This window comes from Lithobates pipiens, unplaced genomic scaffold, assembly GCF_037356315.1.
Source record: "Lithobates pipiens isolate NorthernLeopardFrog02 unplaced genomic scaffold, aLitPip1_a1.2 Scaffold_13, whole genome shotgun sequence".
Taxonomy (NCBI): domain Eukaryota; kingdom Metazoa; phylum Chordata; class Amphibia; order Anura; family Ranidae; genus Lithobates; species Lithobates pipiens.
Genome location: NW_027507718.1, coordinates 325105779 through 325126372, shown reverse-complemented (window position 1 = coordinate 325126372; position 20594 = coordinate 325105779). Strand labels below are relative to the sequence as shown.

Below are 20594 nucleotides of genomic sequence, written 5' to 3'. Positions count from 1 at the left end.
TTGGGGTTCTATTTTGCCAGCTTTTTGTTGCCCTGTCCCAACTTTTATGAGATGTATTAATGCATCAATTTCAACTGACCATATTTTTTTTCTTAAAATAGTACATTTTTTACATTTAAACATTTGATATATGTTTTCTATTGTGAATAAAATATGGGATTATAAGATCTGCAAATCCTTACATTCTGCTTTTATGTGTATTTTACACAGTCTCAACTTTTTTGGAATTAGGTTTGTATGGTATGAAAACAAAGAGGAATGAACTTTTTCTGTAAAACAGCTCTTTTACCACAGGGCATAAGCATGTGATTGATCATTTGGGCAACGTCAGAAAGTTTCATAACTAACATTTTAAAGTCTTTTATATCACAGATTTTGTTGATGACTTATAAGTATTTTTTTTTTTTTTTTTTTTTAACCACACGACTTTTACTATGCACAATGTATGAGAGAAATGTTTGTATCATGGAGTCTAATTTAAAGTGACACTAAAAAAAAAAAAAAAAAAAAATCAAACTGAATTTAAAGAATGTATTCCTAATTCATAGACTTATCTTATATTGCTCTCCGCCTTCTCCAAATTCTTATTGTTTGCTGCTGTGGCCTGACTTCCTGTTAGAGAGTGGCTATGTTAGTTCTCCATGGTCCCACTGTATGTAGGAATATAGCCACCCTCTTCTGCTGACTCCCAATATGGACTATGGAATGCGGGATTTGTAGTGTGTATACAGCTGTGCACATGACCAAAGCCAACGTGCGCTGCTCGTTCCAAACAAATGTAAGTTAAGGGGATAAAGGAGAGGTTTTGGAGCTCACAGTGGACGTTACAAGAAGGCAGAAACACACAAAGAAGAAACAGTTTCATGAAAAATAGATAATTTAAGGGATAAGTATGGCTCTTTTGACTATTCATCTGAAGGGCACAGGAGTTCTGCACTCCTGTGACCCAAATTCAGCCAACAATGGGCTGAAACCTGTTGTCAGCTGAATTCGCAGAGCTGGTTCAGGCTCTGCAGGGATCCCAACAAATAATGTCATGATCTTCCCTGGTGCCTGACCAACAGCTGGCTCAGCCTCTGAGAGCACCGCTGAAAGCCTGAACCAGCTGCTTCCGCCCCCTCCACAGCCTGGCACTCCAGGGAGCACTGGAGGAGTAGAGCAAATAGCAGTGACTGAGTGCAGACCCGACAACTAAGCAATCAGCAGTCTTTGATCGTTCAGTTCTCGGTGTGGGGGCAGTGGTGAACAGCTGCAGCATCGGATTTGTGCTGCATCTACATGAGTGCGTGAGTGAGTATGATTGTTTTTATTTTTTTTTGTTTTTATTTTTTTTAATCCCACACATATTTTTCAAGTGTTGGATATGTATGCATTCTATATGGATCAAGTGAATGGGCTGCCTTATGGGTGATGAGCGAAAAATGCTACAAAATGGCCAAAAACACTGCATGCAGAAATGCATGATCTCTTTATTCGGTGATGTGAACAGGGCCTGACAGCTCAGTGTCTGTCCACTCCATCCTCCTATATATCTGCGACTTTTGATACTGTTGACCACCCACTCCTTCTCAACAAACTCCATTCCCTTGGCCTCTGAGATTCTGCTCTATCCTGGTTCTCTGCCTATCTATCACAGTGCTCCTTCAGTGTCGCCTACAACTCTGTCTTCTCCCCTTCATTGCCTCTTTTCTGTGGGGGTCCTCCAAGGCTCTGTTCTTGGACCCCTTCTCTTCTCTATCTACACCTCCTCCCTTGGTCATTTGATAACCGCCCATGGCTTCCAATAACACTTATATGCTGATGACACCCAAATCTATCTGTCTATGGATGTTGCACTACTTCCTTAAGCAAAATCTCTCTAAAACTGAGCTATTAATATCCCCCCTGCCCGTGCCCCCCTCCATGGCTTTTTCATCAAAATCAACAATGCAAACATCAGTTCCTCCCTCACGCCAGGGTACTAGGTGTAATCCTAGACTGTGAATCGTAATTTCAGCCTCAAATCCAATCGTTGTCAAAAGTTTGTAGAATTCACCTCCGTAAACATCTCTAAAATCCGCCCCTTTTTAACAAATGAAACCAGCAAGCTCCTCATGCACTCCCTTGTTATCTCTTGCCTTGACTATTGCAATTCCCTTATCATTGCCTCGCCATAGGTTATCCCCTCTTCAGTCTATCATGAATGCTGCTGCCAGACTTATACACCTTACCAACCACTCAGTGTCTGCCAATCCTCTCCTCTAATCCCTACACTGGCTCCCAATCACCCAGCGAATTAAATTCAAAATACTAGCCACAACATACAAAGCCATTCACAACTCTGCCCCGAGCTACAACACCAATCTTGTCTCCAAATATCACCCAAATCGTCCTCTCTGCTCTTCTCAAGACCTTCTCTCAAGCTCTCGTCTCCTCCTCCCATGCTCATCTCCAGGATTTCTCAAGAGCCTCTCCCATCCTCTGGAACTCGCTACCTCAACCTGTCCGGCTATCCCCTACTCTTGCTACCTTTAGGCGATCCCTAAAAACGAATCTCTTTAAGAAAGCCTATCACATCTCCAACTACTCTCCTACCACTTCCATCAGCTCATTCCCCACAGTTACAACCTTTTATACCACCCGCCCCACCCTATTAGATTGTAAGCTCTTCTGAGCAGGGCCCTATTAATCCTCTTGTATTTTATTGTATTATAACTGTATTGTCTCCCTTTTATATTGTAAAGTGCTGCGTAAACTGTTGGTGCTGTATAAGTCCTAAATAATAATATACTTGTATAAAGATGACCATACACTATGTAATCTGATAGTACAATCTATGTACAGTTTCCTTCACCAAAACTATGGAACAGGAGGACCTGAATAATCCGAAATTAGACAGGCCCATGTACTACGTAGCTGATTGTACAATCTTCTTTAGATTTACAATCAGATTGTACAGAGTGTGGGTAGAAATAAAACATGAGGTGGTATAGTAATAAGGGAGGTGTGCTCTAGAGTGTTGAACATGTGCTATCACACCCTCTTCTGTGATGCAGCTAGCCAGCACATGATGGGATTCAAAGCTGGGTGGTATTTATGTATATATAAGTGTTAACAGGACAATTTAGAATGGTTTTGTATAAATGCAGTAGACACAATAGTATAGATGCTGTAATTTTTGTTTGTGCAATGTAAACATACTTGTGGTACATCTGGGAATAGTACAATTTTGTATGTTTGTTTTTTTTTTTTTTTTTTTTTTAAAGATGCCGGTGGACCCAAAAACTGTCAGGAAAGTCATCCAGGGGTTAGCTCAAGTGGGGATCACCTTCCCTGGGAAAAAGTCAGTCCAACAAACAGGTCTTTTCTAAAACTTCTGACTTGTAGCCAGTTCTATTTAAAACGTTGCATAGAAAGCAAAAAAGCAAAACGGAAAGTAAATCCTTGCCATCCAGTTACTAACTAAACATTGGTAAGGTTCCTACCTTACAGATGAAGGGCTTCTCCCAGTCACATACAAACCAAATGTCATGCAACCTTTTCCTTTTCTTTACACAGCAATCTCAAGGCTCTCTCAGATTTTAGCTTCCTGAGTCCCAGGCCAAGAGCAACCTCTTATTCCAGTCCTGCTTTACTTATACCATGTGCTGGTGGTCACCAGTAGAATGCAAAATCTGGTCCGGAACCAACACTGCCATGGTGACCCAGAAAAACTGGACCAAACTACCACCTTAGTTTCCCACATATGAAAGCATGTGAGGTGATGCATAGCGTCCCTCAACCGCCTCATCTTTAATAATGTACCAATACATACAACCCCAATTCAAAAAAAGTTGGGACAACCCCAATTCAAAACAAGTTGGGACACTGTCCCAAATCTACATACAAACAGAATGCATAGAACACATGCAGAGCACGCCAGGAAGTCGGCGCAGCACTCCGCTAATCACAAGCAGTGAGACATTTCCCGATCTCTGCAGCCGCACATCGGGGCAATGTCTCACTGCCTGTGATTAGCGCAGCGCTGCGCCGACTTCCTGGCGGGCTCTGCACGTGGACTGTGCGAACACGCCCGGGCTCTGCACGTGGACTGTGCGAACACGCCTTAGGTAAGAGTACCCATCTTCCCTAGAGTCAAGCAAGAGTTTTTCTTTCCTATGAGAAACTTCAAATTCTCCACTCCCAGACTCTTCAGTCAGGGAGTCACCCCACTGTCTGCTTTTGCATGAGTGTTCTGAGACTGATGGTAGCTTTTTTGGGGGGGCAGTCCCTCATACCCAGTTCCAAACCAAACCTCTGAAACTCAACATCCTGTCATAATGGGATAAGTCAGTCCAGTCAACAGATGGATTCATATGGAAATAAAGACTTTTGTCTAGTGGCACAGGAATCCAGCTCTGGTGTTGGGGAAGTCCTTCCATTCAATGTCTTGGAAATCCTCACAACAAATGGCAGCTGGGGATCAGTCTTGAACACCTTGTGGGTGCAGGGAACTTGGATATTATAGGCATTCCATTTCCTGATCAACATTCTGGAATATCAGGTGACATTGTCTATGCAGTGGTGAACACTCCAACTGGAGAATCATTAAACCTGGATTCAATCAGACAGTGCCACAACAGTGGTGTACATCAGTCATCAGAGAATAACCAGAAGTCTTTCTGTGTAAAAAGAGGTAGATCTAATCCTTCCCTGGGCAGAACAGTCCAGTCTTGTCCACAGTTTACCTCCTAGACGGGGACAATTGACATTCAGGGGGGGATTTCTGGACCTAGACAAACCCTTGTACACACGGTCGGACATTCCGATGGACAATGTCCGATCAGACCGTGTTGTCGGATAATCCGACAGTGTGTGGTCTCCATCGGACTGTTTCCGTCTGAGTTACTCATTTCAGCAATACAATATTTTAAATCGTCACATCTACACAATCCTTCTTTTTTTTTTTTTTTTTTTTTTTTTTATATTATTTTGTGGTTGGTTTTTTTAATCAACATCTCCTTTTTTGACAGTTTGCTCATCTTTGCGTTTTTTTGGGTGTGTTTTGTGTGTCAACTTACCACAACACCATTATTATTTTTTTTTGTATTTTCTTTTTCTTTTTTAATCTACAGGAGGTTGTTTGGTGTTGGTGCCCCTTGTTATTCATTTCACTTTGTTTTTTTTTTTTAAATGTACCTGCCTGCTCACAAATAAACTGTCCTTTTTTGAAGTCAAACACATACGCAAGTATTTCTTAAAACAAAAAAAAAACCTTTATTTAGGTGTCAAACAACTTAAGAGGGAGGCAGCGCTGGAGAAACTTGTCAATTTGCCGCAGCCTTTGGCCCCCAGGGCAGACATGAACTAATTCTCAAATTCCAAATTGGTGGCCTGAGGAGTACATATCTCAGGGAGAGAAGTCTGGTCCAGAAGTCTGAGAGATCAAGAAGAGCAGATGCCATCTATGTCCCCAGACTGTGGTTCTGCAAGAGGCTGCATCTTCTGTCAGACCAGACTGAACCCAGGCCATCACTCTCCAGTCTTCCTTAGGCACTTCCTGCCAGGCATCCTTCGGGGGTGAGGTTTGACTCCTGTAGTTGTGGCAGGAGGAGGAGAAGGAGGGCGATGGTCGACCTCCTGGCTGCCACTTGCCACAGCCTCCCCCGGCTGAGGTCTTCCTGTGTATGAAAATGGGACATAGTTTTAGTTTTTTGCTCATCACACAATTTTGTGCTCATGACTGTTGCAAATTGAATGTTACCAAATAGAACAGACTATCATTCTGAGCCCTGCATTTTTCATTCTTGTCCCAAACATTTTAGGTCACTACTGTCTATTGAGATGTAAAACACTTTGTTAAATCACAACTTACTGATCAATAATAACATCTAGTTAACATCATTAAATGTACGACAAGAAATATGTTCAACAATGCTATACCTGTCTCAAGCTGGGCCCCTCCACATGTTGCCTGGAAGGCCCAGGTTGGACATCGGAAGCCTCAGCTGGGGGTGAATGAAGCCTTGAAGGAAGACTGGAGAGTGGTGGTGTGGGTTCCCCCTGGTCTGCCATAAAATGCAGCCTCTCATAGTACACCATTCTGGGGTAATAAATGGCATCTGGATCTCCTGATCTCAGGGACTCCAGATGCTTCTTTCGCTCCCTGTGATATATACACCTCAGGGCACCAACTTTACCCTTCACATAGGTCATGTCTGCCGTGGGGACCATGATCGGCACCAAAGCAAGAAGTTTCTCCAGCGCTGCCTTCCTCTTTCTTTGGTCAGTATAAAAGGGGTTGTTTTTCTGCCACAGGCCTGGCAGCTCCCTCAGCAGATTAAGGAATAGCCCCATAAAATTGGAGTTCTTGAAGGGATCCATCTTGTCTGTAAGACGCAACACAAGACAAACCCTAAAATACTAATAATGCCATGCTAAACCCTCTTAATCTTGTCCCAACATAGGCCTATATAGAAGCAGTCTAGGCTAGCGATGTACCAAGTTCAAAATTGTACCTTCGTTTGCACGATCGCGCGTCAGCTCCTCACTGTGTTCACAGATCGTACGTACGACACACATGTGTTGCGTTTTATATACAGTGCGTATACGTGAAACTCCGCCCGCCCCTGACGTTCTTTCTAGACTGTTCCCCGCCGCTTCTCTTTTGACACAGTGGGGAGAGCACATGGCGGAGAGAACACAGGTGCGCAATCAGAGTTCCACTAACGAGGAGGAGGGAGAGGAAAGCCTGAAACGTCACGATCCTGGATTAGAAGATTTAAGGCCTCAAATAAGTCTTTTGGAGAGAAGTTGGAGATGGTGGACATATTGAAGAGGACCGACTATGATAGGAAGTATGGACCTTACCCAAACCCAAATATCAGAAAGGCCAAGATCATGACTAAAGTTGTGAAGAGTCTTCAGAAGAATTTTGGGGTACGACGAGCCAAGGATCCACTGAGAAAACGCTGGCCAGAGCTGAAACTGAGGGAGCACGATCAGTACAGAAGAATCAAGCGTGTTCTTAAAAAAAGTAAGTAGTTGTCGTGTGTTCGTATTATTATTATTGCTTGCATACTGCTCCATGTGCTTTGATTTAATGTTGTACAGTTTAAAATGGCCACTTTCAAGTTTATGGTTTCAATCGTTCGTAAGAAACATTGTTCGTTAGCCCACTCCCAGCGCGATGTTTTCCCAAATTACACTTCACTACATTTCTTCACACAGCAGGTAAGTATTCCAGCTTTACAAAGTGTCCAAAATAATGTTCTTACCGTTTGAACTCTGCCAAAAAACACAATTGGACCACACTTCCAAGCAATGTTTCATATTCCTATTTCTGTCCTCTGTGTGCTAAGTATTCCTTTTTTACATTCTCATTGGGGAGAGAAGACTCAGGAAGTCTGAGGACACCAGGAACCCCACACCTCCCAAAGAAGGCGACATTCCAACACCAGAAGCAGAGGAGGAGGAAGGAGAGATCGTTGAACTTGGACAAATTGTCACCACAACAGGTGAGTGTCGGAGACCACAGCTTCCGGTAAGCTAATCAATGTATGTCGTCATATTTATAATACATGGTGTTTTTTTTGTGCTTTTTTTTTTTCAGGTGATGTGGAAGAAGAATCACATTTTACCAGTGAAAGCGCCCAGATCCTGAATGGGGAGATAATGGGGTGCAATCGCGATTTAGAAAATATACAGAAAAACATCAATGATGTTCAAAATAAAATGAAGAACATCATTGATGTTTTGGGGAGAGTCTGAAACAGCCCAAACTAGCTAGGGTTTTAATTTTTATTGTTTTTACATAACAACTTTTGTATTTTTCCAAAAGCCAAAATTGGAAGATGCACACAGTGTGTCAACATGCCCTATCTCCCATCATGGGGGATCAATGTACGTGTTTTGTGGAAAGTGGCAGAGATGAAGGGGTTGCACCCCCAAAACATGTACCTTGATCCCCCATGATGGGAGATAGCACATGTTGATACACTGTGCGCATCTTATAATTTCGGATTTTCCAGGGGTGACACCCCATGTGATGAAGGCAATATCAGCCCAGTTTGTACATACTTATGATATTGTCTTCACTTTTCAAAGTTGAACTTTGTAAGTTCCTGTGTTCTGTATGTTACGCTTTGATACATGCCTGTTGACACAAAAACGCCAAGTTACAATAAAGTTACCTAAAAGAATGTTTTTGATACACCCAATATGTTGGTTTGTCTTAAAACCCTTTTCTAAACGCACATGTGAATGTGCTTTGATTAAAAAGTTAAATTATCAACAATGTGTGGCTTCCTTTTTCAATGCGCAAAAGCAGTATTTGGAGTAAAATTTTTGTTTTCGGTGACAATGGGTGTTATTTACTAAAGGCAACTCCCCTTTTCACTCCAAGTGCAGTTTCAGGTACACTTTTGCAGTGCACTTGGAGTGCTTAGTGGATGTCCCTTTAGTATATAACACCCACAGTGATGTGTAAATTTTCACAATCACGCCATTTTCATGATCTCACATATTTCTGCCATGGTGCTGAAAATGAGCAAGATTTTTGTCAGTAATGCACTACATACATTAGTAACAAAAACAAGGTGTGTGTGTAGCAGACCCACAACATAATAAGATTATCTAAAGAGACTGTCCCCTCATCTCGCTCAGAACTTGGGTTTGCACTGTTGTATAAAAAGGCGCAACAAAAAAAGCTAAAATACCTAGGAGACAGCTAAAACCAAGCCAAGCAGTAAATGAAAACAAAGATTATTGTAGTTTCAAAGAAAAATGTATTACAAAAATGCCTCTCAGACATTGTCTGGCATATCAATGCCCCCCCTACCCACAAAGTACTCCGTGTATTGGGTTCGGACCTCACGGTCGCTTTGGGGGGGCAAGCCAGGACGAGCAGCTTCAAGGGCCGTGAGAGTCTAATTTTCTGGCAAGTCTACGTCTGGGCCAACTGAGACCACATAGTTTGCTGAATGTCTTTTCAAGAAATTGTGCAGAACACAGCAGGCAAGCACTATGTGATTGAGTTTATATTCAGCCATGTGGATTGGCATTAAAAAAAGGCGGAACCAGCTGGCCAGTATTCCAAAAGTGTTCTCCACGGCTCTTCTGGCTCTGGCCAGCTGGAAATTAAAGGTCCTCTGATCTGGGGTGAGGGTCCTCATCGGGAAAGGCCGCATCAGATGGTTTGCCAGGGCAAACGCCTCATCCGCAACGAAGACGCATGGGAGTCCTTCCTGATTCTCCTCTGGGGGTGGCAAGCCCAGACTGCCACTCTGGAGATGCCAGTAGAATTCCGTCCGTGAGAACACTCCACCATCCGACATCCAGCCATTTTGCCCCACGTCCACATACAGGAAATCATAGGTCGCTGACACCACCGGCAACATCACGATACTATTAAACCCCTTGTAATTATAATAGTACGACCCCGAGTTGGGGGGTGGAATGCGGACGTGTTTCCCATCAATTGCACCTCCACAATTGGGAAAGTCGCAACGGCTAGCAAAGTGGGAGGCCACAGTCTGCCATTTCTGTGGCATTGAAAGAAACTGTGGAGTGAAACAAGACAAATAATTAGTAATTTTGCACATCAACATTGCAAGCAGATTAGACACCAACATTTTTGGCCAAGATCAGTATAACATTTTGGGAAATGAGTATTTAAAGCCTAAAGGATAAGGTCCCCTTATCAGAGTCATCACCCCCCCCCCTCCACCCCCCCATCTGATGGGCCCTTGCAAAAAATGAGGGGGGGGGATGTTTTGGACAGGTAATCCTCTCCACTTGATTGAGAGCTGAATGCCTAAATAATGTGTGATACTTTGGGCAGCCCCTCCTTACTTACACTATTGGCAGCCCTCTGGACAGGTAAGAAGTGTCATAATACTAAAAACTTTAAAAAAAATGTAAGCACATTTTGAGATTCTGCTATTACCTATCAAGATAATAGGAGAAAAAATATATATATATATAGCATTTGAAAGCATTGAGTCAGGCCCTTGCACTACATGCTTTGGTGAATTTGTCCATAAATGTGACCATAAAAAAGGTAGGTATAGTGTGTATTGGGTTTGGTAAAGTCAGCAGATGGAGGATTTCTATCAGCTGACCTAGCTGTTGGGGGGAGGGGGGTTCCTAATGAGTTAGGCCAAACCCCCCAAAAAATGTCCCTCTGCATGAATTGAAGCACACACATAACATTTGTAGACAGTTTAGGGGGTGTTTGGGGGAAGCAATACTATGGAGCTGACAAAAGACATTGCTAAGTGACTAGACTATAGTTTTATGGGCCCAGAAGAGCATCGTGGAGAAGTTAATGAAGGCAAATATGCATGAAGGACAAAAAAGGAACTTGAAAAGCTTCCAGCATGCATGAGGACAAAGGGGCAGAGCATATCAATTAGAGCATATTGCAATTATGGTAATTAGGGAAGGAGAAAAGAAATCCAATACATTAGCAATCATTAAATACATAGAATGTAATGTTAAAGGAGAAAACTTACTTTCATATAGTCCTTCTGCAGGACCTGAATGATGGCAGAACAGGTCTCTGGAATAATGATCCCCAGAGCCTGGGGGGAGATGCCTGTGGAGAACTTGAGGTCCTGAAGGCTTCTCCCTGTCGCCAAGTAGCACAACGTGGCGATGAGCCTCTGCTCCGGAGTGATGGCTTGCCGCATGCAGGTATCCTGCCTGGTGATATAAAGGGACAGAAAAGCCAGCAGATGGTGAAAAACGGGGTCCGTCACCAGGAGATAATTCCTGAAATCATCAGGATTATTCTCCCGGATCTCACGGAGCAAAGGCATGTGCGAGAACTGGTCGCGCTGGCGCAAAAAAATCTTGGTCCACAAACGCCTCCTCTCCCTGTTCATGTACCGGGCTTGTGTGAAAGCTAAAAGCCCAACACCAAGCCCCTGCACAGCACAAAATCTACGACGAGTACGTACACGAAACATGGTTTGAAAACGGTCGGCTGGTCAGAACGTACAAGAGAAAGCACCGATAAACAGCAATGCCTGAAAGAACGACTTGAAAAGCAGAAGCAAGCAGACAATAAGCAATGCAAATCAAAGCGTACTATACCAAGATATAGTCCACAAAGAGAAACAAATGCTTACTGACAAGACAAGCAAAAACTGAAGAGCAGTACCGAACTGAAGCACAAATCTGAAAAGCGCTAATCGTCTCTCACCAAACTTCTACTAACACACGATAAACACAAGATCAGCAGAAGGAGCCCAAAGGGTGCCAGACATGGTGCTGAATTTCCCTTTTCTAGTGCCGTCGTACACGGCTTACGTCACCGCGTTCTTGGCAACCGGAAATTCCGACAACTTAGTCCGACCGTGTGTATGCAACATCACTTCCGGACTAAATCCGTCTGAATTAATCTGACGTATTTGGTTGCCGGAATGTCCGACAGTGTGTACGGGGGCTTATATATTATATTTTTTTAGAAGAATCGTTTCACCACATTTGGATATTTTGGACTTTGATCACCATTTTTATTGTTATACTTGTTTAATTATTTAATCATTTTAGCACATTATTAACCAATTATTAACTTTATTCAATATTTAAAAAGTTGCCCTTTTATTCACATGTATTCTTGTGCACTGTCACTTTAGGTCCAGTAGCAGTTTTCACCTATTTTTTTTTTTTTTTTTAATTCACTTGGTAGCATGAGGGAACATACCTTTCCCTCCCAGAAAGGCTTAATGTCCAATATTTTCTAAATTCTTAATGCTTTTCCAATGCAAAAACAGGAGAAACATGCTTACATGCACAAATGGGAAAGGGCTATAGGTGAGTTCCTGAAAAGCTTGGCAAGTGATTTGGTCTCAGGCTGCAAAGAGCTCTATATGTAAGCTGTGTAAAGAAAAGTCCTTGATTTTTGGTATTTAACACTAGAGTATTTGCATGTTATTCATCCAACCACTAGTGATCATTGCTGAAGATCATTGCTGAAGATGCCACAGGGACCAAGGTTCCATGCTGCACATATTTTGGCACTGTCATCGTCCTGAACCATACTGGCAGTCAGTCCATTGCTTGCTTCAGCTCTTATTTGATTTGAGTTTTCCCTTTTTCCCCAAAGTGTTCCTCTTAGGCCTACGTCTTCCAACTCTCTCTAAAACTGCTTAAAAACTAGCACGTCATATACTCACTGCAGCTTGGTACTTAGTTGCTCTACATTGGAAAAATAGAACACCTCCTTTTTATGTAGAGTTATATGCAAGGTTCAAGGATGTTGAACTCATGGAGTCTCTCACAGCATGCCTAATGACTGGACATTCCAGCAGAAAAGGTCAGACGGAATCATTTCATCTGATATTCTGATTGCGTGTGGGCTTCATCTGACTTTTTTCTTCATAAATTCTGATGGACCTAGAAATAGAACATGTTTTAAATCTTTCCGACGGAATCAATTCCTATCGGGAAAACCGTTTGTCTGTATGCTATTCCGATGGACCAAATACGATGCAAGGGCAGCTATTGGCTACTGGCTATTGAACTTCCTTTTCTAGCGCCATCGTACGTCATCGCCTTAGAAACAAACGGACTCTGGTGTGTTCGTGTGTAGGCAAGTCAGTTTGGTCGTAACTCTGTCGGAAAGACCGTCAGAGTTTATTCTGATGTAAAGTCCGGTCGTGTGTACGTGGCATTATACTTTGCATAAACATAATAAGGCGTGAGTGCTCAACTTGTGCCCCTCCAGCTGTTGCGGAACTACAAATGCCATCATGCCTCTGCATTTGGGAGTCATGCTTGAAACTGGCAGCCTTGCAATGCCTCAGGAGACTTGAAGTTTCGCAACAGCTGGAGAGCTGCGGGTTGAGCACCCATACAATAAGGTCTGGGCCCTCTGGCACCTTTTTGAAAATCCACCATGACGGACCTAGATGGCCATCAGTTCCTGTCTAGTGGAGGGCTGTTGGTGCCCCGAAGAGTGGAGAGCTTTGCATCTTCTTTTCTCTTCCTTCTTATTCTCTTTTCTTCCTATAACACATTCATTGCTGAGATGGAAATACTTTCCTGTGTGGTATATATTTTTTTCCTTGTTTTATGCAGAATGATATATAAAGTGCTTTATATTTGAAAACTTCAGTAAAACAGTTAATTATAAAAACATGGGAAGTGCAAAATCTGGTGCAGCTGTGATTGGTAGTCAATTAGCATCTAACTTCAGCTTGTTCAATTAAGCTTTGACAAAAAAAAAACCTGGAAGGTGATTGGTTTCTATGCAGATCTGCACCAGATTTTGCACTCTCCCATTTTAGTAAATCAACCCCAGTGTGTCTCTTATGTGCATTGTTTCCACCACCACTTTAAAATGGTTTTAAACCCTTACAGACCACTTTTACCTACAGGTAAGCCTAGATTAAGGTTTACCTGTAGGTACAAGAACGATCTCCTAAACCTACACGGTTTAGGAGATATTTGCAAAAGACAGGCACCGATGTGTACGGTGCATGCGTCGTAGACAGCGGCACGCTGAGCATGCCGTTGCTAGCGGCGATCATGCCGTTATCAGTGGCTCATGTGCGGGAGTGGAGTCATCGTGGCTCCGGCGATGCGAATGCCGCTTTGATACCCGGAAGGAAGATGGACACTTCGTGGAAGAGGGGACAGCAGTGACATCGCAGGCTCCTGTGTCAGGTAAGTGATACATAATAGGCTACTATGCGATGCATAGTAGCCCATTATGCTTTACCTTTGCAGGGAAATAAAGAGGAAGTAAAACCCATCAGAGTTTACTTCCTCTTTAAGGTACCGTATATACTCGAGTATAAGCCGAGATTTTCAGCCTCTTTTTTGAGGCTGAAAGTGCCCCCCTCGGCTTATACTCGAGTCATCGCTGTCTGCCCGCTCGATCAGCGTGTCGAGCAGACAGACAGCGGCCATTCTGATTCAAAAGCCGCGCCTCCGGCTCCGCCTTCGCCTGTGATAGGCGGAACACTGAATTTCCCAGCAGCCTGTGTTCCGCCTATCACGGGCATCTTCTCATCCTCGTACTACGGACGAGGATGATACGACGTCCGTGATAGGCGGAACACAGGCTGCTGGGAAATTCAGTGTTCCGCCTATCACAGGCGAAGGAGGAGGCGCGGCTTTTGAATTTTACAATGGCCGCCGACGAAGAGGGCACGGGACGGAGGCAAGGCAAGGCACGGCACGGGACAGGACGGGACGGGACGGGACGGGACGAAGGCAAGGCACGACACGGGACGGAGGCTCGGGACAAAGGCTCGGGACACAGGTAGGCTGGACACACACACACACACACACACACACACACACACACACACACACACACACACACGGATGGAGACACACACACACGGATGGATGGATGGATGGAGACACACACACACACAGGGATGGATGGATACACACACACACAGGGATGGATGGATGGATGGATGGAGACACACACACACAGGGATGGATGGATGGATGGATGGAGACACACACACACAGGGATGGATGGATGGATGGATGGAGACACACAGGGATGGATGGATGGACACACACACACACAGGGATGGATGGACGGACACACAGGGATGGACGGACACACAGGGATGGACGGACACACAGGGATGGACGGACACACACACAGGGATGGACAGGCATGTCTCACCCTCGGCTTATACACGAGTCAATAAGTTTGCCAGTTTTTTTGGGGGTAAATTGGGGGCCTCGGCTTATATTCGGGTCGGCCTATACTCGAGTATATACGGTATGTGTATGATTTGGCATTTTTGTCAGGTAAAGAACCTCTTCTGGTTTTGCACCGGGATAAGGTGGTGTTGAGTCCTGGAGCCTCCTTTCTTCTCAAGGTGGTTTCAGCCTTTCACCTCAGCCAGGACGTTCTTCTTCCATCTGTCTGACCTCAGTTCTTCATAAGGAGATTTCCCTTCATTACCTAGATGTAGCTCATGGTGTTTGCTCTATCTTGCATCTAGTGCTTTCATTAGAAAGACTGATTCACTCTTTAAAGCGGAGTTCCGCCTGGAAAAAAAATTAAAAGTGAGCAGCTACAAATAATGTAGCTGCTGACTCTATATATATTGACATATACCTGTCCAGGGAGCCCGCGATGTTGCACCCGAGACCGATCTTCGGATTGACTTACGGGTGCTTCCGCCTCCATTCCTGGTAAGGGAACCAGACAGTGAAGACTTTTGGCTTCACTCCTGGTTCCCTACTGTGCATGCTCGAGTCACACTGCATGTTCTGAATGGTGTCTTCTGGGACCTGTGTGTCTCCCAGAAGACAGCGGGGGGGGGGGGGGGGATTTGGGGGAGGAGAGGCTGGACATGGCATAGTTCACCATTAGTGGGAGCAAATACCTGGATTTGACAGGTATCTGCTCCCCACGACCCCCCGAATGGTGCCAAAAGTGACACCAGAGGGTGTGACGAATCCGATCACCGAAAGTTCCATTTGTGGGTGGAACTCAGCTTTAAGAGAGTACCATAGTTGATCTTGTGCATCATAATTAACCAGTACTGTGCTGGCAGATCTTTATTATCATTTGTAAACTAGATGTGGATACAGTTTGTCCTAACAAGGGTTAAACATGTCAAAGCCTGGATTGTAAATTGTGTGTTAATCCCTGTATCCCTCAGTGAACTCAAAGAAATGGATTTTACAATGGGTACAAAAATCCCATTTTTTTTTTCTACAGGCTTGTTTTGTGGGAAAAGCATTAGGAAATCCTAAATATGTTCACTTTTTTCCCAACAGCCTAATGCAGATTGCTTAGATGATATTACTCCAGACTTCGAAGGGTCTGTAGGACCACCAACCAATCAAATTACAGGAGCCAGCGATGTAACGGTGAATGAGAGTTCTGTAGGTGTTGACCCCATTATCCGCTCAGTGGGTCTGTTACAAGTTATCCAAGATGCAGATGTACTACCACAGGTCGGCGAGGTCAGCTATACAGCAAGCAGTGAGTACACTTTTTTTAATATCCAGGATCAACAAAAACCTCTGGGCAGTCTGTTTTTCCTTTCTTTATTATAGTCACATTATATATACCTATAATTTCTGAAATATTTATGGGTTTTCTCTTTAGAGTTGGAGCTTTCCCATTGCTATAAAGATTGAGGTCATTATAGCAATGAGAAGTATATAGTCTCTTTTATAGGAGTAAAAGGTTACATTGAATAGTATATTGTCAGTCTCTGTGCCTGATGTGCCCTCTGAGACAGTGTGCCCTGCTTAAATTCCTATACAAGTTCACATAAATAATGTCTTGTACAGGTCACCAGTCCAAATCATATTAGTTATCTACTCGTAAAGGCTACTTTTATTATACAACTTTTATGACAGTAGATTGTTATGGCTTCCAATTTCAGCACATATTGTAGGATGCAATGTTCATATAATGTACTTATGCTGAGGTCTTAAAAATAAGATGTTGTGTGTATTGTCATTATTATGACTGATTATAATGATAATGGCACATTTTAAGAATTAATCATACTGAAATTCAGGTAATTGCAAAAAGTTCACAAACTTACAGTAGTTTACTGTGAAATCCAAGGAATCAACATTTATTTTTCCCAAGATATGAACTTGTAGGGTTCAGTGGTTCCAGTTCCAGAATAGATGTAGTTCCTGTCAGAATCCAATAATAGATATGACATGTAATACTAAGTATGTAGTTTCCAAAAATACTCTTAAAGAGGAGCTCCAGTCGTTTCTGTGTTTATTAAAAGTCAGCAGCTACAAAAACTGTAACTGCTGACCTTTAAACCACTTGCCCACTGGGCACTTAAACCCCCTCCTGCCCAGACCAATTTTCAGCTTTCGGTGCTCTCACACTTTGACAATTACTCAGTCATGTAACACTGTACCCAAATAATTTTTTTGTTCGTTTTTTCATACAAATAGCGTATTCATTTGGTGGTATTTGATCACCTCTGGGTTTTTTTATTTTTTGCTCTATAAATGAAAAAAGACAACATTTTGAAAAAAAAGCAAAATTGTCTTTGTTTCTGTGATAAAATTTTGCAAATTATTCATTTTTTTCATGAATTTATACTGCTACATATCTTTGCTACAAATAACCCAAATTAGTGAATATTATTTGTTTTTTGTGAAAGTTAGAGTCCACAAGCTGTGGTGCAAATCATAGGGACACATCCAAGGGACACGGCCAACACAGAACTTCCCCGATGCGTGCCTGTGGCTGCGTGCAGAGGGGAAGTAAACAGGAGGACGTCCAGGGATGCCCTCCCGGCAGTTAGCGTCCATGCTGTAGCCGTCTTTTGGCTATAGCTCGGACACAAAGTGGTTAATAAACACACTCGCCTGTCCCAGGATCCAGCGATGTGCTCACCCTTGCTGTCTCTTCTCCCCATCGCCTGCATCTTAATTGTGAGCACTTGGCTTACAGCCGGGTGCCCACTGTGCATGCACACGTGGCTCTGCACCTCTTGTATGGTCTGGCAGTCTTGTGGGACACGTCACACGACTGCGGGGGGGGGGGGGGGGAGAGAACTTCCGCTCAGGTCGCCTAGGTGATCCGAGCGAGGTGGGAGTGAGTGCCTGTCAAAACTGGGTATTCACCCCCCCCCCCCCCCCAAAAAAAATGGCATGCTAAATGTGGCAGGGGAGAGGAATACTTAAAGTGGAACTTCCCCTTTTGGGTGTAGTTCCACTTTAATGTCTCTGCACATGATTGGTTCCCTATGCTTTAGTTTCCCAGGGTAATTGCATTTAAAAAAAATATATATAATACAGTGTCTGTCTTCAGTGCAAATGAATGTCCTAGTTTTCTAAAATTCAATCTGATACAGAAAGTGGAATTAAGTAGGGGAAGGTATAAGGTGAGAATCTGTGAGTAATGCATCCCGCTAAGTTGTAAAAGCAAGACACTTTGTAAAGAACCAAATTCATGTATGAAGGGTTTTTGATGATTAATGAAGCTATATAAAGGGAATGGATTCTAACAAGTGACAATGTTGCTGCATGCAGTGACATGGTGGATCAGCCCAGCTTGATCATTTATGCTTAGACCGGTGGAGTTTTTCCAAAGCAGCATTATAGGAACTAATGTGGAAGTGGTATTTGAAATCTATTGATCCTGTTCTCAGTGGTTATTAGTACTGCCTTAGTTACTGCTCAGCCACACATCCATCAGTATGAAAAGGGACAAAATGAATTGGCAAGTAAATGCATGTCTCTGCAGTTGATATTAAGGCAGAATAACATTGTAGCTGTTGCACATAAAACAAGTTACTACATACATTTTTTTGTGTTCCTTTTTAAAGGTGTAAAACGTATATAAAGGAAATAAAGCACTTATGAGTTTAATTATCATATCCAAGTAAAATCAAGTGAAAGTTTTTTTTTTTTTTTTGTTTTTTTTTTGCAGTGATTACTTTCATTTGATAAAAGTTTTATACACTGGTAGTAGAACCAGGGCTGCATATCTGCAATGTCTAGGGAAGCAGGGCTGGCACACTGCCACCTCCATATCTTGTAAAATAATTTTCTGTAACGATATCTGATTTCATGGGCAGAATTTCAATAGCAGATAGCAGCGGTCATAACCATGCCCCTTTTGACCTCCAACCTGAATTGGTCTTTGAATTTGCCCTTGACACATTACCTGAGGAGGAGGTAGCAATTGAACTTGATCTTTCCCTTCTGGATCTGGATCAGGGTGACACACCTGCAATGGAGATTTCCTTCAAATTGAAGGATACCACCATTGCTACTCTTATTGACTCTGTACAATCTTTCCATACACGTGCAGAATCCTTTGGCCTAAATTCTGGTTGGCTGAGCTCCCATGGAAAAGTACCTGATGAGCTTGCCCTTTGAAGGCAAACACCTGCTTTTTGGACAAGTACATCAAAGAGATTACAAAGAGTAAGAGCACCCCTCCAGAAAAAGAAGGGTCGTGCTTCTATTGTTAGGATTTCTACTCCTTAGGTTAGGAAAGGTTCCTTTTGTATCTTTCAATCTCCCAATCTCAAATCTAAGACAAGTACATTTTAGTAAGAAGACATACAGTAGCCCTCTAAACCAGTGAATCATGTTGCGATGCTTCTTTCCAGTAATGGAGAGCCCCACATCTGAGTGAAAGGATAACTGTTGGACTTCTCTGCCTTGTGGTCCCAAGAAATCTTAGATGCCTGGGTTCAGAGTGTCGTTTCCAGGGGCTACAAACTGGAGATTGCCTGTGCTTTTCCCCCTGTTTTATGATTTTAAACTTGTCTCAAGAGTCATTATCCAGTACCAAGACCAGAACTCTTTTTCAAAGCTTCTACGCAGTGGCATAGCGTGTTTTGTCAGCATCCGGGGCAAGGCAAGTAATTTGCGCCCCCAGGACCCACAGACTTGCCTATTTTCAGCTAGCTCCAATCTGGTCACATGATCCCCTGTGTGAGACAGTGGTGGCTGTAGGGGAGAGGAGAGTGTGCTTGACAATGACTGGTAAAGCCTTGAGTGGTTACATCATGCATAGGTGCCTATGTCCCATCTGTTGTTGGCGCTCCCTCCTCTCTCCTGCATACACTACTGGCTCATACAGAGGATAACATGACTAGACAGCCTGAAAATAGGTGTTTACATCTTTTCTACACATGTTAGCCATCATAGGCATTAGGTGGGGGTATTTTATAATATTTATTTTATAATATTTCAGTTAATGGGAGCTACATATGTCATGTTCACACTATAATACTTGTTGTCAATACCCCAATGCTGCAACAAGTAATATAGTGTGAATATGACATACTGTATGTAGCTCCCATTAACTGAAATATTATGAAAAAAAAACCCTACTGGGTAGTGAGTCCTAATCACCAGTGCTGAAAGAAACCTCAACCTCATTGTGCAAATAAAGCACAGAAAATGTCATATAACAATTCATCAAATACAATAATTCTAAGATAGCCCTACTGGGTAGTGAATCCAAATCACCAGTGCTGCAAGAACACACAATATTATGCAAAAATATAAATAAACAAACAAATTTCATATAATCAATAAAAAGCATCCCAAAAACATGGCTATGAAAGGACTTTATGGCTATGGATGAACTTTTTATTGATTATTATATAAAATTTGTTTATATGTTTTCACAATTGTGTGTTTTTGCAGCACTGGTGATTTGGATTCACTGAGAGAGAGGCAGAGAGAGACATTGGGATCAGAGAGACGGTGGAGCTGAGGGAAAGAGGGGGCTGAGAGAGAGAGAGGGGCCTGAGGGGGAGATGAGAGAGACTGCTAGCCCTACCTTTCATGCCAGTCTGTCTCCTTGATCCGGGGGTGCTTTGATCCTTCTAGCGGCTCCCTGGCAACATGCGCCTCCTCGTAAGTCCTCTGGGTCCTCAGTCATCCTGTTCTCCGGGCCTCATGTTAGTGCGGAGAGGAAGTTTGAGCAATCCATGCCCTGGCAGCACGGGAGATGCTGTGTCTGCCGCTTTTCATCTCTTGGGGGGGTGGGGTCAGGGGGGCTAGGTCAAGGAGGAGGCAGCTGTGGTGGAACTATTCTCCCCACAGTCCCGGGCTCTCAGGCAGCCAGCCTATCTGTCTTCGGCTCAGCCCCTCGCTGATCACCACTGTGATACGGATCCCCCAGCTGCTCGCCT

The 20594-nt window shown here is 43.3% G+C and overlaps 1 protein-coding gene across 1 annotated transcript in view; it reads left to right on the top strand.

Moving 5' to 3' along the window:
* Positions 1-20594, top strand: part of RNF150 (ring finger protein 150) — a 276332-nt gene that overhangs the window by 240221 nt on the left and 15517 nt on the right. Inside the window, exon 6 of the mRNA XM_077476943.1 lies at positions 15727-15934. Within this exon, the coding sequence (XP_077333069.1) occupies positions 15727-15934 (208 nt within the window). The remainder of the gene's footprint in view (positions 1-15726; positions 15935-20594) is intronic.